Source organism: Salvia hispanica, chromosome 6 (genome assembly GCF_023119035.1).
Source record: "Salvia hispanica cultivar TCC Black 2014 chromosome 6, UniMelb_Shisp_WGS_1.0, whole genome shotgun sequence".
Taxonomy (NCBI): Eukaryota; Viridiplantae; Streptophyta; class Magnoliopsida; order Lamiales; family Lamiaceae; genus Salvia; species Salvia hispanica.
The window spans coordinates 35,841,484-35,860,132 of NC_062970.1; the positions used below are offsets into that span (position 1 = coordinate 35,841,484).

General features: G+C 38.1%; 3 protein-coding genes, 1 long non-coding RNA gene and 1 other non-coding gene across 5 annotated transcripts; 4 read left to right on the top strand and 1 right to left on the bottom strand.

Annotated features, from left to right (window-relative positions):
* The first annotated feature begins 535 nt into the window (after positions 1-535).
* On the top strand, positions 536-2,751 carry LOC125193402 (U-box domain-containing protein 17-like). Its single transcript, XM_048091186.1, has one exon. It carries the CDS (start codon positions 536-538, stop codon positions 2,654-2,656), a length of 2,121 nt encoding a protein of 706 aa, XP_047947143.1. The 3' UTR covers positions 2,657-2,751.
* Positions 2,752-2,998: 247 nt separating this feature from the next.
* Positions 2,999-4,688, bottom strand: LOC125193403. The gene is made up of 3 exons (XM_048091187.1): positions 4,460-4,688; positions 3,713-4,341; positions 2,999-3,643 (listed from the first exon to the last, which is right to left on the bottom strand). Exons 1-3 carry the CDS (start codon positions 4,686-4,688, stop codon positions 2,999-3,001), a joined length of 1,503 nt encoding a protein of 500 aa, XP_047947144.1.
* Positions 4,201-5,007, top strand: LOC125193404. The gene is made up of 2 exons (XR_007171576.1): positions 4,201-4,323; positions 4,420-5,007. It is a non-coding gene; the product is annotated as an uncharacterized LOC125193404 (long non-coding RNA).
* A 2,429-nt stretch (positions 5,008-7,436) lies between these two features.
* On the top strand, positions 7,437-8,392 carry LOC125195220 (transcription repressor OFP2-like). Its single transcript, XM_048093400.1, has one exon. It carries the CDS (start codon positions 7,437-7,439, stop codon positions 8,241-8,243), a length of 807 nt encoding a protein of 268 aa, XP_047949357.1. The 3' UTR covers positions 8,244-8,392.
* A 612-nt stretch (positions 8,393-9,004) lies between these two features.
* TRNAI-AAU lies at positions 9,005-9,078 on the top strand. The gene has a single exon. It is a non-coding gene; the product is annotated as a tRNA-Ile (tRNA).
* The last annotated feature ends 9,571 nt before the right edge of the window (positions 9,079-18,649 follow it).

Consider the following 18,649-nt stretch of genomic DNA (forward strand, 5'->3'; position numbering starts at 1 on the left):
ATGTCTCAACCTGATGATGGTAATTGCAAAAAAGTGTCAAATGTTTCAATTTTTCCTTAAAATTGTCCTAATAAAAAATAAATTGACATAATATCAAAATTAATTAATTAGATATATGAAAAATGTGACAAATCTCAGAAAATTTTTAAAATAGTGAAGGCTTATGGCCCCACGCTGTCAGACCAAGTTACAACGAAGTCTCCTCTCCTCATATCAGTCTGCAATGGAAATTCCAAGTCAATATCAAATTACGAATAAGAAAATCCATTGCCGTATTGACAATGGAAAGTTCAGTCAATCCATCATTCACAATCAAAGACACACAGCACCAACATCCTCTCTCCTTCATCTTCTCCCCACGCGGATTCCGATTTAACTTGTCTTCTTATTTACCCATATAACGCGTAGACGGAAATCAAGCAACCATCATTTGTAAAATCCATATTCAATTTGCTCAATTTCGGATCCCCACCAACTGTTTGTACAAATTCCTCAGCTACTGTTTTTTTCCCTTTCTGGCTAAATAATTTGTGACATGGCTTCTGCGGATATATTCTCGTCGTTGAGGAGGAGGCGATCGCCGTCTCTGGACGCGTTTCTGGCTCCGGTGGAGGTCAGCAACGGCGCAAATTTGGGGATTTTGCGCGCGATTGCCGCGGAGCTGCTGGTTTCGTTTGATAAAAAGGCGATCTTTTTTCAGGTAAAAAATAGCAGGAATTTAGTTCGGAAAATTCAGGTGATTTCAGTGTTGTTGGATGCTTTCCACGAGGTGGGAGTCTCAGCATCTGCTTCTACATTGTTTATGTGCTTGAAAGAGTTGTACCTCCTACTTTACAGGTGTAAAATCTTGATTGATTATGTAAAAGAGTCGAGCAAACTGTGGCTGTTGCTTCAAAATCATTTCATTTCTGGCAATTTCCATGATTTGAATCAGGAAATCTCCACCCTTTTGGATGTGTTCCCTTTGTGTGAGATCAATTTATCTGAAGATGTTAAGGAGCATTTTGAATTGCTGTGTAGGCAGTCGAAAAAGTCGATATTCTTCATCGATAAAAACGATGATTTGTTGAGGTTAAAGCTATTTTATTTCTTGAATGAATTTGAGAATGGAAGGGTTCCTGAGAGAGCTGCACTGTATTCATTCTTTGTAGAGAAATTGAGAATTTGCGATGTGGAAAGTTGTAGAAATGAGATTGAGTTCTTGGAGGAGCAGATGGCGAATCATGATGTTGATATTGAGCCTACAGCCTCTGTTTTGAATGGATTTGTTGCTCTAATTAGGTATTGTAGGTTCTTGCTGTTTAGATTTGAGGAGGAGGGCGAGTTAGGAGATAACAGTAAGAAGATTGCAGATAAGTTTATCGCGATCCCTAAGGATTTCTGCTGCCCGGTGTCCTTGGATTTGATGAGGGATCCGGTGATCGTGTCCACAGGACAAACATATGAGCGTTCCTCCATTGCAAGATGGATGCAGGAAGGGCACTTCACGTGCCCAAAGACGGGACAGATGCTTGTTCACACGAAGCTTGTGGCTAACCGGGCTCTGAGGAACTTGATCATGCAATGGTGTATGGCGAATGACATACCATGTGATTTACCAGAGAACTCAGATTACCCCTCTGAGTGTGCCCTAGCTGCATCCATGAGTAGGGCTGCAGTTGAGGCGACTAAAGTGACTGCTCATCTGCTTGTCGAGGAACTGGCTAATGGGACGCCAAGAGCCAAGGCTATTGCCTCTATGGAGATTAGGTTTCTGGCGAAGGCTGGGAAGGAGAATCGAGCTTGCATTGCTGAGCTTGGTGCCATTCCTCTTTTAAAGAGGCTGCTTTCGTCTGAGGACAAGTTGGCGCAGGAGAACTCGGTCACGGCTTTGTTGAATTTGTCAATTTTTGATAGAAATAAATGCTTGATCATGGAGGTGGAAGGGTGTTTGGCAGCCATTGTTGAGGTTTTGAGATATGGGCACACGGTGGAGGCGAGGGAGAATGCTGCGGCCACTCTGTTCAGCCTCTCGGCTGTCCACGACTACAAGAAGGCAATAGCTCAGCAAGAATGGGCAATCGAAGCCCTAGCCGGGCTCTTGAGAGAGGGAACAGAAAGAGGGAAAAAGGATGCCGTAACAGCTCTGTTCAATCTATCAACACACAACGAGAACTGCTCGAGGATGATAGATTCTGGTGCAGTGGCAGCCCTAGTTGAGGCACTGGTATCCGAGGTTGTATCTGAGGAAGCAGCGGGTGCACTGGCTCTCATAGTTCGCCAGCCGTTAGGGGCTGCGGCAGTGGCATCCGAGGAAAGAGCAGTGGCGGGACTGATAGGAATGATGAGATGGGGCACGCCGAGGGGGAAGGAGAATGTCGTGGCTGCGTTGCTCGAGCTCTGTAGGAGTGGTGGAGCGGCTACCATGGAGAGGGTTCTAAAGGCTCCGGCTCTGGCCGGATTGCTGCAGACGCTGCTGTCTACAGGGACCAAACGTGCTCGGAGAAAAGCTGCGTCGCTAGCTAGGGTGTTCCAGAGGTCGGAAAACGCGCGCCTGCATCTCGGGGGGTTAGGAGTCGGATACGCCCTTGATGGGAACTCGGCTGTGGCAAGAGATGCAACAAGCTTTGCTGGTGATGTTTCGATGCCTATGCCCATTTCTGTTCCCGTGTTATAGCATTCTCATCGCCTGTGAATTTGTAATACTCATCATTTTTTTGATTCAGATATGAATTATGAATAAACTGAGAAGTTGAATAGTTATTGGTTCCACTGTTTTCTGTCACAAATATTAGGGCTGGTAATTTTAGATCCTGACACGAAATTGTCACTTCGTGTCTGGAAAAATCATGTTGAGTATGTGTTTGTACCGAGCATATTCATAATGGATCGTGTTTGTGCGTAATCTTTAGAATTTTCTTGCTGACATGACTACGACCCAACACGCACGAATTGTGTGTCCTACAGTTTGCTCATCCAGTTCAAGAAAACTGAATCTGAAAGAATGAGCTCTCACTTACTATATTTCGGGTACAAGAATGTCAAAATCAGTGACAGTCCATTCTGCTACTTGATTGGGAGCTTTAAAAATCTCAGTTCCCAAATCTATGGACATCCATTGCCTTCTTGCAGGTGCAGTGCCCGGATCCTGGTAAAAGTAAAGGGATCCCGAGAGCCTCCCAACGTCGAGCTCCCAACTTCTGGAGTCTCCGATCCACCCCTCCCCTCTCCTCGTCGGATAGCCATAGTCACCCCAAACGGGATGAGGCAGAATCTGAAGAATCTCCTGTGCCTGAGGGTTACTATAAGGATCACACATAGTGTTGGGTGTTTCTGCGTGCTCTGCGTTCCCGGGCGCACAGTACAGGTGATACGCCTCGTGGGGGAAACGAGCAGCATCGGAGCGGTGCACAGTGCTGCCATTTGAGAAAGTGTGGTATGGTGGGCAGAGCTTGAAGTCATCCGGACGGCACCATGAAGGTGTGTCCGGATTCAAGATCATCTCGTTGTAGCGCGTCACATCCGTGGTCGTGTCCCCGTTGCATGGCTGGCCGTTGTTCTTCCAGCAACTGCCGATGTCCAGCAAGTAGAACTGGCTGCTCGGCCCTCCGCCGCTGATCACATTCAGAGTGAACCTCACTACAAAATCAGGTGATTCTGGTATCTGCATACGAGGTTTTTTAAGTTTGAGAAAGCTGATGAAATCAGATGATGACTATATTACTGAACTTACTATCTTCATCATTCCCCTTGTAGGGTAGTGGTAGCCACCGGAGAATCCGGTGGTTGCGTCGGCTCTCAGATAAAGCATCAGCCAGGGGTACTTGGCCGACGTTCGTACAACGTGATGAAAGATCCAGCTTCCTTCCCCAAGCTCCTTCTCCCATGTAACTGAATGGTAAGAAAAGTTGCCTCCTTCCATCCCTTTGCTCGGATCAGAATCCAAGTCCCATGAGCCGTAGAAACGGCCCTTCAGTTGAGTCCAGTTAGGCCCTTGCAACGAGGTGTAGTCGTGATAGATGGATGGTTGGTTCATGCAGCCTTTTCCGAAGCAAGGAAACTGGCTATCGGGTCCGTAAGGGCCTACTTTTTGCCCGTTTTTGGGGCATTTAGCAGCGTACGTATCCATGTTGCCGTTTTTCAGCATGATCATCCAAAACTGCCATGGATTAGGTATGTCTTCCACTTGACATTTACTCCCTAAATAAAGCTCTTTCTCAGCTGCATACAGGTCCACATTTATGAGTGAATCTTGATCGACTCCGAGAAACGGCTGCCCTATTCCCAGCCGGTTTTCCTCCTCCGTTACACGGTGCACGAGCACGTAGGGCACTCTGCTGCAGAGTGAGCACTGATCTTCTCCTGCAGAATGTAAACTTGATTATGTTTGAATCTGTTTAGTTTTTCCTAAATGGGACCTCGTTTTTAATTCGAATTTAGGGAAATCGAAATTTTGAAGAAGATGGAGAAGGAAACCGACCTTGTCGGGGAGAAGCTTTGTATATGTCAAAGCAATCAGCTGCTCTTGGGCTTCCCATGTTAGGTGCTTCCTCTCCGACCTCGTTGCATTGATTCCACGACTCTATCGCCACTCTTAGGCCGTCTCTTCTCATGCCCGAGTCCCCGACTGCAGATACCTCCCCACCTTGAAGACTCAAAGAAACGACCCTTGAAAGAGAGACGAGGATCAAGACCGCAGCAAGAGCCATGTTGCAAAGCGAAGAAGTCTCTTGGAGTTTATGTGTACGCTTCCATCTTCACACTCTTCTTTATCAAGAAATGCAGTTTGCTGAAGTATTTTGATCAGTCAAAATGGTTAGTGATTTTGATTTTTTGTAGAGTAATAGATGCTTAGCTTTTCCTGCTCCAAAGTAGTTGGTATTTCCAGTTGTTTTCCTAGAATTGATTAGGTTGGAAGTTTGAACAAAAATCATTATCCAAAATCATCCTTTTCCACCAGAAATGATCATCATTGACATTGAATATGAAATGCTAGCTGAACTAATGCTGATGTGCTAATTTTCTACATTTTGTAACTCCAAAGAAAGGGATAATGGCATTTTGTAACTATAGTATTTAAAAGCTGGAAAGTATAGGCATTCTTGATTTCAAAGAAATGCCAAAATGATGCCGACAACATATGTCATGACTTGAGCTACAAATATACTCTTTCAACAATACATATCAAGGAGTAGGAGGGTAGCTTAGAGGGAGATATAGAGGAAGGGGGGCCCGGGCTTAGTGTACAGATTTGATATGGCAGAAGTGGTAATTTCAAACTTGTACAATTTTGTACAAATTTAATTAATATGTTAGGGTCCGTTCGGTACAAGGAACTGGAATTGGAATTGAATTGGAATTGAAATTTTACGGAATTGAATTCGAACCAAATCTTTTGTTCGGTAAAAACGATATACTCCCTCAATCCGAACTAAGATGATATACTTTTCTTTTTAGTTTGTCCCAATCAAGATGACAAATTTCTATTTTTGGTAACTTTAGCTCACCAATTAATACGGCCGATCACTTTTTCACATATTGAAATGACTCAATTCTAATTCAAGTTCAAATGAAAATATCTACAACAACAATATTAAATACTATAATTAGTAAATAATACTTATATTTATCAATATATAGTAATGAACATTTGCTTTTCCTGATATTCTCTTGCAAATATATAGTGATAAATGTAATGTTTGAGATCAATTGGATGATGAGATTATGGAAGGAGAAACAGTTGTTGCAGTGACCATTAAAGAGCGAAAACGGGGATGTAAAGAAATACTAACAACTTAATAACCATTTTGATATAATTGTTGTTTTTTTCTCAAGATCATTTTCAAATACACCCATATATCATAAAGAGTGTGGTTTGATTGTCATTGTTCTCACAAAGTGTGGTGTTTTCATTATAGGGTATAGTCTTCTATTTTGACATTATTTACACTTAATATTTATAAAAATGATTTAAATGATTAGTATTTAGTATCCTTTACTAGCCTGAAAACTAGTAAGCCAATATTTAGTTAACCCCCAATATTTTTATGAGACTCATATTTGCTGTTATTTTTTTAATTCATATATTCCCCCCTCCGTTTCACATTATTGACAAAGGAAGACTCCTCAAACCTGAAGTTAAAATAGGCGCTTGCTTTGTACATAGGATTAGGAAAGATGCCATATTTGTGCATTGTACTTCACTTAATATCATGGAAGTTAAAGGGGGTTGTTTAACTAAAGCGAAAGTGCAACAAGGTTTTTACTATACATTTCTTTCTCTACATTGGCTGATGAATATGAACTAGAGATTTATAATTTTTTCTGATTAAATTGTGGTCACTTCCCATCATAATTTTAAAAAAAACAGTTGCAATATGATTAAATTTTGGTCATAACTTTGAAAATTTGAACAATAAATTAAAGTATGAACCTTAAATCCTGTCAATCCTGCCTCCCAAATCTCCAACGAACCCTCTACTTAGAATCCACGTGCCACTAATGGTTGATGGGTTTTAAAGGGCTATGATGTTAATTTCTTAGATGAGACTACCCTTGTGGGAAAGTGATTACAACAACCAACCCACAAATTCCAAACAGAAGTTTGGTAATAATGTTACAATTATAGCATTATCAGTATCAAACCTTAAAGCATGTCACAAAAACAGGTGGCAAAGATGCATAATTTGGTAATTAAAAGCAATTATACAGTCCATATCTAAATGCAAAGAAATGGAAACAACAATTTATCATAAATACTAGTTGTACAGAAAACAGTACTACGAAATAGACCAAATTATTCTTTTTCCTAAAATGGAGTATATTACTTTTTTTCCTTCTTATTTGGCAACATAGTTATTATTTATTTATTTACTAATTTTAGGGTAGTAATGATCAAATTGATCATGAAAGAATTCAAATTGGCCGAATCACAATTATACGTATACCAAATCTGACTCTTGATCGTAGACTAATTTTTTTATAGAAAAAACTTTATCATAAATTTGAAAAAACAATGGCAAACTTATATTCAAAGTATTTTTATTTTCCTGGTGAATCTATTTTTGAAAATTCACATTTACACTCAATATTTTGAACTTATATACTACTCCAATTGCACCAAAAATTACAAGAATGACATTTATTAATTGTAAATAGAAAAAAAAAAGAGCTATGCGTATGCTAAAGCGTCATTTTCATAAAGATAGTTGTCACTTGTGAATGGGGTATTTTATTTAGCCCAGAATAAAAATATAAATTGTTACTATCAGAATCCAAAATACAAATTTAATATTGACTTACTAGGAAAAAATGGAAATTCCATTTGAAAATGTTTCCAAATGAAAAATCTCTTTCCCTCCCAAATTTAATGAGTTTAATCAATCTAACTGTATTAGCTCCCTCACTCATTATTTAATCCAACACAATCCTCTTCATTTCATTCCCATCTAACAAAAATGAAGTGGTCGAGAAAGAAATTCTCATCTCTGTTCACTCGCGTCATCTCCAAATTCAAGCGAAATTCATCCAAAAATCGAAATTCTACAGTGCGCGATTTTCCCTCTCCGAGCTCCTCATCCTTGTATACAGAAGGAAGATTCTACAGCATGAACAAAGACGACAGATACTGGAGAATCTCCTTCAGCCACGACACAATCCAGCCGCGCCAGAGTATCAACCACCCCATCTGGCTTGATCCCGACGTGTTTTCCGGCTTCAACAAGCTCGGATCAGCTGAGCCTCCCAGGAAGAATTTCAGCGAGATGGTTTCGGACATAAAGCGGAATAGAGACAGAGAAAGGAGAAGGTACAAAATTGGAGGAGAGACAGAGCTTCCTCCAGAGGAATCGGAATATTCTAGCCAGTTCCGGAACATAAAGGTCAAACCCGAACCTAAAACCGAGGCCCGGGTCAGAAGAGCGAGGGAAAAGGTTAGGGCGTACTCCCCGAGAACCGAGTGCAAGATCAGGGCTCTCGAGGAGATACGTAGATCTAGGACAAAGGCCAAGAAGAGGGTTCCGAAGGAGCGGGTGGTGGAGGGGAACACAGTTTTTGATGGCTTTGCGGTGGTCAAGAGGTCGCTCGATCCACATCGAGATTTCAAGGATTCTATGATTGACATGATTCGGGAGAAGGGGATAGGGCATCCTGACGATCTTGAGGAATTGTTGGCTTGTTATTTGACGTATAATTCTGACGAATATCATGGTTTGATCATTAGCGTATTCAGACAGGTTTGGGTCCAGCTCGGAATTAGGAGTTGATCCCTCAAGAATGAAGAATGTATCGTATTTTTATTGTTAGGTGAATTGTGTTAGGGCGTTTTTTGATACATAAACGGCTGTTGTCTCATTAAAAAAAATGGTTGATATAGTGTTAGGACTTAGGATAGTTAGTTTGTTGGTAATCTACTTATTTCAATGGAAAATGGACTCTTATTTAGAGCTATGATTCAAAATTGAGGAAGTGATGGTAGTATGAGTAACAATTTTGTAGTATTGAATTGAAATGCCACATTCGTAAGGATCATTTGTTTGGGTATGTTTTATAAAATACTATTGAAATTGAAATTGAAATGGCTGAAATTAGAAGATTTCGTGAGCACTAGTAAAAATTGGAGCTTAAAAGGTGTCATTGAATTAAAGTGCAAGTAGTTGAAAGTTGTAGTCTCAAGATTTCATTAAATTTATGCACATATAAATTGGTGTGAAAGCAAATAAGTCATGAGTCATGTGCGAAGCTACAACTCAAGGAAGGCACTAGAAATCAAATTATCAAGAATTGGTAAAAGGTGATGGTGCTTGTGATAGTAGGTGGTGAGAGGATGGGATTTATACTTGGACTCTTTAATATTACCTACAATTTTTTTACAGTACATACAAACTGTGTTTGCAAAAAAGAAGTGTACCTTTGCTTGTAGCGAATTGTCAAAATTTAAATTCATCATAAGAGAAGCAATTTGCTTGTTGGTTAATTGGAAATTAATTACTTATTAATAAATTAAAGTTACGACTCAATATTAGTTGGCCTATTAGCTCAGTTGGTTAGAGCGTCGTGCTAATAACGCGAAGGTCGCAGGTTCGAAACCTGCATGGGCCATTTTTATTTTTCCTCTATTTAATTAAATTCCTATTTTTACATTGGATAATCTAATTTATTACTAGTTTCTATTTAATTTGACTACAGAAAATCTTATACTCTAATTATAGTCTCCCATCTTAGGCCACAAAATATTAGAGCTTTCATTGGTTTCTTATTTCGATCACGCTCAATAATGAGAATCTCTAAAATTAGTCCAAGACTTGTTCTTATATAAACAATACAATTAAAATTGCAAACTAAAAACACTACAACAATAACATAAAAACACATTACATTGAAATTTAAATAAATATTACACTAAAAAGGATAGGTGTTCCACCCCACAAAAAGATAGAACAAAGTAGAATGGACGAGGGGGATCGAAATGGAAGAAATTGAGGAGTGAACAAATAACCTCTTGGAGACCGAAGGACCTCCACCAAAAAGATGATGGAAACCCTTGGCAACTTTCATCCAAGCAACCATTTAAATAGACTCACTCGCTAGCTTCACGACACTAGGGTATACTTTCGTTCGAGCTCCGCCACTAGAGGTATACTCTTTTAAGCTCCGCCCCTAGGGTATATTCTCACTCAAGCTCCGCCACTAGTTACATGGTGCTAGTTGTGAATTTACCAAGTGGATAACCCCGGGCCAACCACCAAGTAACCATAGCCCGGCCATGGATTTTTTCAAACATCATCTCACCCAACATGGGGAAGGGACTCTCACAAAGGAGACACTCTCTTTATCTAAACACTCGATCTAATCTCGTACAAAAGATACAAAAGACCCTATTTATAGATGTGGGAGATTGAGAGATGAAAAGTCACTCAAACTAGTGTTGGAATATGAAAAGTCACTCAAAATAATTCAAAATCCCGCCTTTTTGAAGTCTTCTCGGACATAAAACACCCGCCCGGGCGTTTTCACTGTCGTCGAGCGTTTTGCTTGTTGGACTGCGCGACTTTTGTAAAATGACCATAACTTCCTCATCCGTGCTCCGATTGAAGCGTGCAAGGTACTCACGCGAAGCTCTTTCGATGGCGAAGACAATGGTGGTCTTTGACAAGCATTTGGACATCATATGGATAGACGAATCTTTGCTCGAATCTGACCCCAGTTGCGGCTTGGCTCTTTGTCACCTCTTTCATCTCACTTTCCTTGGTTTAGCGCTACCCGGATTCGTATCAGTTAAGTTATTGTTTTTAAATTTCTTTATTTGGATTTTTCTATTTCAGAAATCTAAACATGTTCAGCATATGTATTTCAGTTTTTAAACTTCATATTGGGCTACACTATATTCTATCCTATTTAATCACTCCTTTAGAATTTAATTGCTTTTTTATTTGACTTACAGTTATTGTGATGTCTATATGTTCATATTTGGCTTATAATTTTGTTTGTTACGCCCTCCGTTCAAAAAAAACATTCTCATTTTATTATTTGGGATGCTTATAAAAAATAATCTCATTTTTAAAAGTGAAAAATTTCTTTTTTTTACTTTACCTACTTTTTCTCTACATTTTTTTTATTTTACCAGCTTTTTTTCATCTTCTCTCTTAATTCATCAATTTCTCATTAAAACATGTGTTGTCCACATAAGGAACTATTTTTTAAGTACGGAGGCATTATTTCATTATGAGATCTTGTTGACCAGTTATTATTTGACATACAATTATTGTGATGTCCATTGGTGCATATTTAGCTTATAATTTTGTTTTTATTACATTATGAGATCCTTGTCGACCAATTCAAATTAGAATGTTTATCGATTAATTTCCTATTTGGTTTAGTTATATCATAATTTGCATTACAACTTCGATTAAATTTCTACTATTTGGTTTAATTTTTGTATTCAAAAAGCGTCTTTATTATTGGTGTTCAACTAAAACTAGAATACAAATGGAAACGTCCTAAAAAAACCAAAAGGTTTAAGATAATTTGTTCTTCACTCATGAACATTTTCTTTCACGCACTAATATTATTTTCTAAAATTTTCCAACGCAATTAATTGTATATCAATTTTTGTGTTATTAAATAAAAAGTTTATTTTAGTGCTTGTTTTTTTGGGCAATAATGAACATTCTTTCATTTTTTCAATATTTTAATTAATATATATATATATATATATATATAGGGTAGTGATAAAATGCAAACTCATATATTGTACAAACTCTAAACTTTTTCAACACAATATCAACATAATGTCAACACAGTATAAAATTTCAAGATTCTGATATCAACACAATATCAATACAATGTCAACACAATTTCAACACAACATCAACCGTTGACATTGTGTTGACATTTTTTGTTGCTATTATTTCATGATCTGTTGATATTTTCTAACGGTCCAGATCATAGTTTGGAGTTTGTACAATATTTAGAGTTTGCATTTGATCACATCCCTATATATATATATATATATATATATATATATAGGGTCTTGTTAGGTTGAGATTATTTAGCTAAATTGAGAAATGAGATGCAATATGGGCCACTAATCCACAAGCTAAACAAAATGTCAACAAATACAACATTATGTCAACAAGGGGGTAAAATTGTAATTTCTTTAATAGAAAAAGCGTGAAACATCCAAACTGATTTCAAACCAATTTCTAAAATTTCTCTAAAATCTCTCTTCCAAAATCTTCAAATCTTCATCTGCAAAATCTCGCTGATCTTCAAAATTCAAAACGTAAACATTCAAAATCTCGCTGATCTAAATGACGAATGAAGAGGAAAATCTGAAAGACGGATTGGTAGGAAGAGAGGCGGTAGACGCCGCTGGAGGCTTCTCGGAGGAGGATTGGTCGCTCGTTGATGAAGATCGGGAGGGTTTCGGTGGTGGAGGAGAGGAGGAAAGTGAGTGTGTACACGAAGAGACCTAATCGCTTCTCGATCCCCGATTTGTCTAATCCGATGTTGATGTAGATCGTGCCGAGCACGATTCCGACTCCTATGGCTTGCAATGTGTTGCTGACGAGCAATTGCTTCGTTCTGTAAATCAATTTCCAGAATCGGAAGGATAGGAGTGTGATTTCGTGGATTCTCGAGCTTCCAGATCTGATTTTGTGTTCAATTGGAGGAGGAGAGATGGATTCGATTAATTTTTCCGGCTTCGAGGGAGGAGTTGTCGCCGTGGTGGATCACGAAGCAGCAGCAGCCGCCGCAGGGCGTGCCGCCGGAGCTCTTCTCCGTGCTGCAGTAGGTGAAGAGAGCGTTTGTGCCGTTTTGGAGCCACCAGCAGCGCAAGGGGGCGGCAGAGGTGGTGGAGCTCGATCGGATTCTCCAGGTGTTTGATGAATTGATTCAGAAGGTGTGTGCGTTTATGCGTGTGAAAGTTTAGAGTGAATTGTCTCTCTAATCTAATTATTAAGATTCGATTTTTTTCCAGAATAAAATGTTCTTTTTTCTTGTTTATAGTGAAGGTTGAATGTGTTCTGTTTTTCTAGCAAATGTTTCCTTTCTTTTCAATGAGGGATTTTTTTTGGTGGATTGTTTTTCTTATTCTTGAGCTGAAATTGTTCTTGATGGAGTTGTTGTCTTACTTAATTCTGCTGATTTTTTATTGGTCTTGATATCTTACCATATCTAATCTCTCTCTCTGTTTGCCTCTTGAGCTAAGATTTCCATAGCTTCTTGGTTCCTGAAAGAAACATATTGATCTATTTGAGAGAAAGAGTGAGAGAGAGAGGAAAACATCTTGATCTTGTAAGGAATAGAGTGAAAAGCAGCACTCTCAATATTGATGATGACGATGATGATGTGCAGAGCCATAAAATAGTTGTTATCTTTTAATTACAAGAATTGTTTTAGTTGTTGACACTATATACAAGTTGTTGACAAGATGTTGACATTTCGCCTTCCGATATGGAAGGTGAAATGGAAGGCTTCTCGATCGACGCTGCCGAGTTCCCCGATTTCTTAGGCGTCATTCTGCTCGATAGCATTGATTTCAACGATCTCTTCCTCGGAATCGAAGACGGCGACGTTTTGCCCGATCTCGAGATGGATGCCGAGAGCTCCTCGCCGACAACATTGATTTCTACTCTTTGTTGGATTTTGTAGTGAGATCTGCAATTTTACTCATTTTTCCTGAATTGGAATTTGTAGATCTAAAAATTGGAACAATAAGATTTGTGAGATATTGAATCCTCGTGTCGAAATTATTAAATTTTTTAATTGACTAATAGTTTTTGTGTATGTTGGTGGAAGCTCTGCGATGTTTCTGAAAGTAAGTAATATGTCAGCTACACTTTCAAGTCATGTCAACTACACGTAAAAGTCATGTCAACAATTATATGTCATGTCAACTACACTTTCAAGCCATGTCAACTACACTACAAGCTATGTCAACAATAATTATAAGCCATGTCAACTACACTTTCAAACCATGTCAACTACACGTACAAGTCATGTCAACTACACGTACAAGCCATATCATATCAACTGCACACACATATAATGTCAACTATGTGTACAATCCATGTCAACTACACATCAAATGTCAACAACTATGTAGTTGACATCAAATGTCAACAACTGTGTAGTTGACATAAAAAAAAAAATTAAAATTGAAAAACTTTTACGTGTAGTTGACATGACTTGAAAGTGTAGCTGACATATTACTTACTTTCAGAAACATCGCAGAGCTTCCACCAACATACACAAAATCTATTAGTCAATTAAAAAATTTAACAATTTCGACACGAGGATTCAATATCTCACAAATCTTATTGTTCCAATTTTTAGATCTACAAATTCCAATTCAGGAAAAATGAGTAAAATTGCAGATCTCACTACAAAATCCAACAAAGAGTAGAAATCAATGCTGTCGGCGAGGAGCTCTCGGCATCCATCTCGAGATCGGGCAAAACGTCGCCGTCTTCGATTCCGAGGAAGAGATCGTTGAAATCAATGCTATCGAGCAGAATGACGCCTAAGAAATCGGGGAACTCGGCAGCGTCGATCGAGAAGCCTTCCATTTCGCCTTCCATATCGGAAGGCGAAATGTCAACATCTTGTCAACAACTTGTATATAGTGTCAACAACTAAAACAATTCTTGTAATTAAAAGATAACTACTATTTTATGGCTCTGCACATCATCATCATCATCATCGTCATCATCAATATTGAGAGTGCTGCTTTTCACTCTATTCCTTACAAGATCAAGATGTTTTCCTCTCTCTCTCTCACTCTTTCTCTCAAATAGATCAATATGTTTCTTTCAGGAACCAAGAAGCTATGGAAATCTTAGCTCAAGAGGCAAACAGAGAGAGAAATTAGATATGGTAAGATATCAAGACCAATAAAAAATCAGCAGAATTAAGTAAGACAGCAACTCCATCAAGAACAATTTCAGCTCAAGAATAAGAAAAACAATCCACCAAAAAAATCCCTCATTGAAAAGAAAGGAAACATTTGCTAGAAAAACAGAACACATTCAACCATCACTATAAACAAGAAAAAAGAACATTTTATTCTGGAAAAAAATCGAATCTTAATAATTAGATTAGAGAGTCAATTCACTCTAAACTTTCACACGCATAAACGCACACACCTTCTGAATCAATTCATCAAACACCTGGAGAATCCGATCGAGCTCCACCACCTCTGCCGCCCCCTTGCGCTGCTGGTGGCTCCAAAACGGCACAAACGCTCTCTTCACCTACTGCAGCACGGAGAAGAGCTCCGGCGGCACGCCCTGCGGCGGCTGCTGCTGCTTCGTGATCCACCACGGCGACAACTCCTCCCTCGAAGCCTTCCTCCTCTCCAACGGCTTCACCGTCCCCCCTTAGCTCGATCCCCTCAAATTTGCCATGGAAATCCTCACCGACCTCCAACCACTGGAACAGCCGGAGCAGTAGCCGGAAAAATCAATCGAATCCATCTCTCCTCCTCCAATTGAACACAAAATCAGATCTGGAAGCTCGAGAATCCACGAAATCACACTCCTATCCTTCCGATTCTGGAAATTGATTTACAGAACGAAGCAATTGCTCGTCAGCAACACATTGCAAGCCATAGGAGTCGGAATCGTGCTCGGCACGATCTACATCAACATCGGATTAGACAAATTGGGGATCGAGAAGCGATTAGGTCTCTTCGTGTACACACTCACCTTCCTCCTCTCCTCCACCACCGAAACCCTCCCGATCTTCATCAACGAGCGACCAATCCTCCTCCGAGAAGCCTCCAGCGGCGTCTACCGCCTCTCTTCCTACCAATCCGTCTTTCAGATTTTCCTCTTCATTCGTCATTTAGATCAGCGAGATTTTGAATGTTTACGTTTTGAATTTTGAAGATCAGCGAGATTTTGCAGATGAAGATTTGAAGATTTTGGAAGAGAGATTTTAGAGAGATTTTAGAAATTGGTTTGAAATCAGTTTGGATGTTGTATTTGTTGACATTTTGTTTAGCTTGTGGATTAGTGGCCCATATTGCATCTCATTTCTCAATTTAGCTAAATAATCTCAACCTAACAAGACCCTATATATATATATATACATATATATAGGGGAGTGATCAATTGCTAACTCATCATTTAATTGCTAACTACAACTAATTTAAGGCCACATGATTTTAAAAAATGTGTGGTCTACAATTTGCCACGTGTAATTTTCGTTTTTATTAATTTAATCGAAAAAGATATAAAAAAAACGCCAAATTAGGGTTTTGGATGAAAATGTCAATATAGTGTTTCGAAAATATCAACACAATGCTTTGAGAATGTCAACACAAATTTAGGATTGACATTGTATATGCTTTATATTGACATATTATCTTAGCTGTATTGACATTAACCTGTGTACGAAAAATACGAAAATTCTAGATTTTTTTTTCAAATTTTGACGTCGGAACATATGCATGTAGTATATCGTTGGAATCCTTATAAAATTATCTTTAATTTGATATATGTTATATGAATTTAAAGTTTTGAGATTTCTTTTAAAAGTTAATCATAATTAACTTGACATTAATACCCCTATTGATATTTTTTGGAATTAATCCTATGACTTATTGACGTTTTTTGTTGATCGTATTGACATTTCGTGGTTGATGATCTAGGCCTTTAATTTGAACATCTAATGGCTATTATTGAGTTGTAGTTAGCAATTAAGCATTGAGTTAGCAATATAACACTCCTATATATATATATATATATATATATATATATATATATATATATATATATAATAAATTGGGATAATTTTTTATAAATGGAAATATCTATATTTTTATAGGACGGATGAAAGTAGAAAGTGTACATATTTTAAGAATGCGGGGAGTATGATTTATAATTAATTACAGGTATCCAATGGATTCATTTTAAACGTTTGTGTATACATCTATTGTGAGTATATTTATACCCTATTTGATGATTAATATATTGAAATGGATTTGGAGGTTTGGTGGCAATCATGATAATTGATATACATAATTCATTATTTAATAAGTATCCCATGGTTCAATTAATCAACGTGTTCATTGTCTCTCCCTCATTCGTGTATTTTTGTGATCAATGCGATTTTAGTATTTGATTTCTAACATGGATTCAGTTTTTATGTTATACAGACAGGTTTGAATTCAGTAATTTGGGTTTGTTGAATGCACTTGAATATATTGCATAAGTAAATTGTTTTATCATTGATACTTCAATTTAAAGTATCATGTGCCGACTGAGTCGTGTTTAACAGAACTTTCAAATATTGCAAGTGGTAACAAATTATTCATTAATGACTCGAATATCATTGACGGTTCCACATGATTCTCTAGCAACCTACTAATTGTGATTTGTAACTAATGTAGGGTTTTAAAAACTATAGTCGCAAAATTTGAATATTTTAAAGTTAAATAAATGCATGTAGGTCCATTGACTATACGTCTATAGCGACCATAGCTTTACATAAAAGTATGTTTTTCATATGCTAATGTACTTTTATCTAGAAAAGCTGAATATAATTAAATAATGATAAACTCTGGCTTATAAGATGGCCAATCAAGCAAAAACAATCTAAAACTAATTTACATATAAAGCTATAAAATATCGCAACTCTTCAAAATTCAGAAAGAAACTTATGGAGTACTAATATTCTAAACTCTCGACCAAAAAGGATCAATTTCGGTTGTTTACTTCTCTAATACAGTATAACACTGAGACAAAAAAAAAAAAATGCATTTACCAGTACTTTTAGAAAAAAGAAAATAAATTAGATACAAGTCAAGATCACAATTAATCAATTACTCACATGAAGAACAAAATATGTCAGCTTATATATCTAAAATTGGAGAGGAAATTGAGGATGATTGGGCAAGAAAACAAGAGTGTTTATTGAAATCAGGAAGAGCTTACGTTACGTAACTTAGAACACATGCAGTTAGTATAATGAACAAACAATTAGGAACATAATTAAATAGTACTCCACATAGGGGTGCGTTTGTTTGGTCTGTTAGGCCACACTATCTTACCACTATCCTATTTTTGTTTGGTATGATATACAAATCCAATTACCCGGGATATACCCACTGACCCGGTAGCAATTATGATAGCAACCTACCAAAACCTTATTGAGCTCCCCCGCCCTTACTCCCCGATAAGAACTGTGTCGTTCTTCTGGTTAGACTTCGTTTTGCTCAAATGTCCACTACACCCCTCCCCTCGTTCCCTTTTCCTTCGAATTTAGCCCCAATTTCAATTTGATATATCACATGGTCCTCAAATTGCCCCAGGCGCTCGTCGTCGTTCTGTGAAAAAATCCGCGGCGCCGACGAATTGAGGTGCACCCATTTACTGCAATTCCTCTCTGAACTCGTATTACTTTGTTTTGAATTGAAATCTGTTCATATTGTGCAGGCCGCTCAACTAATAAGACGATTACTCGGCAGATTAGGTCGACTCTCGCTCGATTCTAATGGCTATTGAAGACGACATTCGTAAGGTACACACTGTGAGTCGTGAATGGACATTGTATTTGTTTTAAATTAGTTCGATGCTTACCCAAACTTATCCAATTAGGCGTGGGTTGTATCGATTTTAAAATTATGCGGAGTTCAATTGAGCAAAACGTCTTCATCTCAACCGTCTGACTGGTCGCTATTTTGATTTTATGAACCAGTTCAGGCAAATGGCCGAATGAAAGCCCAATTCTTGGATGTTTGAACTCGTTTGAAATGCAGTTTTTATAATTGATTGCTGGCCACTATCCTATGTTTTTTTTGGATTGTATTTCATAATTCACATCGTATGAGTTGCTTTTGATTTCAAAAGTTTGTTGTGCTTCATGAAAGTTGATATGGGTTTGAATACTTGACTACATAGAATTAACTGCTGCATATTTGTGTACAATTGCATTTGATATGGGATATTTGAGAGGTTGATTATATTTCACTGACTGGCAGCACCTCTGTGCATATGTACACTCACTCCTCCGAAGTGGTTTGAACCTTTTTTTGTTGAAGATGTGGTGGTGTACTGACATTGAACATGTTTAAGGATTTTATGCTAATTTAGACCCCTTGCGTTCAGTTACAAATCTTGTTTTGCTTCATCAGGGTGAACGTAGGCGTCATGATTTGACAACC

Bases quoted from the DNA above. Each gene is read 5' to 3' on its own strand.
- LOC125195220 (XM_048093400.1), top strand. From the start codon at position 7,437: ATGAAGTGGTCGAGAAAGAAATTCTCATCTCTGTTCACTCGCGTCATC.
- LOC125193403 (XM_048091187.1), bottom strand. From the start codon at position 4,688: ATGGCTCTTGCTGCGGTCTTGATCCTCGTCTCTCTTTCAAGGGTCGTT. The intron at 4,342-4,459 runs GTCGGTTTCCTT...TACATTCTGCAG, and splicing joins CAAAGCTTCTCCCCGACAAG to GAGAAGATCAGTGCTCACTC. The intron at 3,644-3,712 runs GTAAGTTCAGTA...CCTCGTATGCAG, and splicing joins CAAGGGGAATGATGAAGATA to ATACCAGAATCACCTGATTT.
- LOC125193402 (XM_048091186.1), top strand. From the start codon at position 536: ATGGCTTCTGCGGATATATTCTCGTCGTTGAGGAGGAGGCGATCGCCG.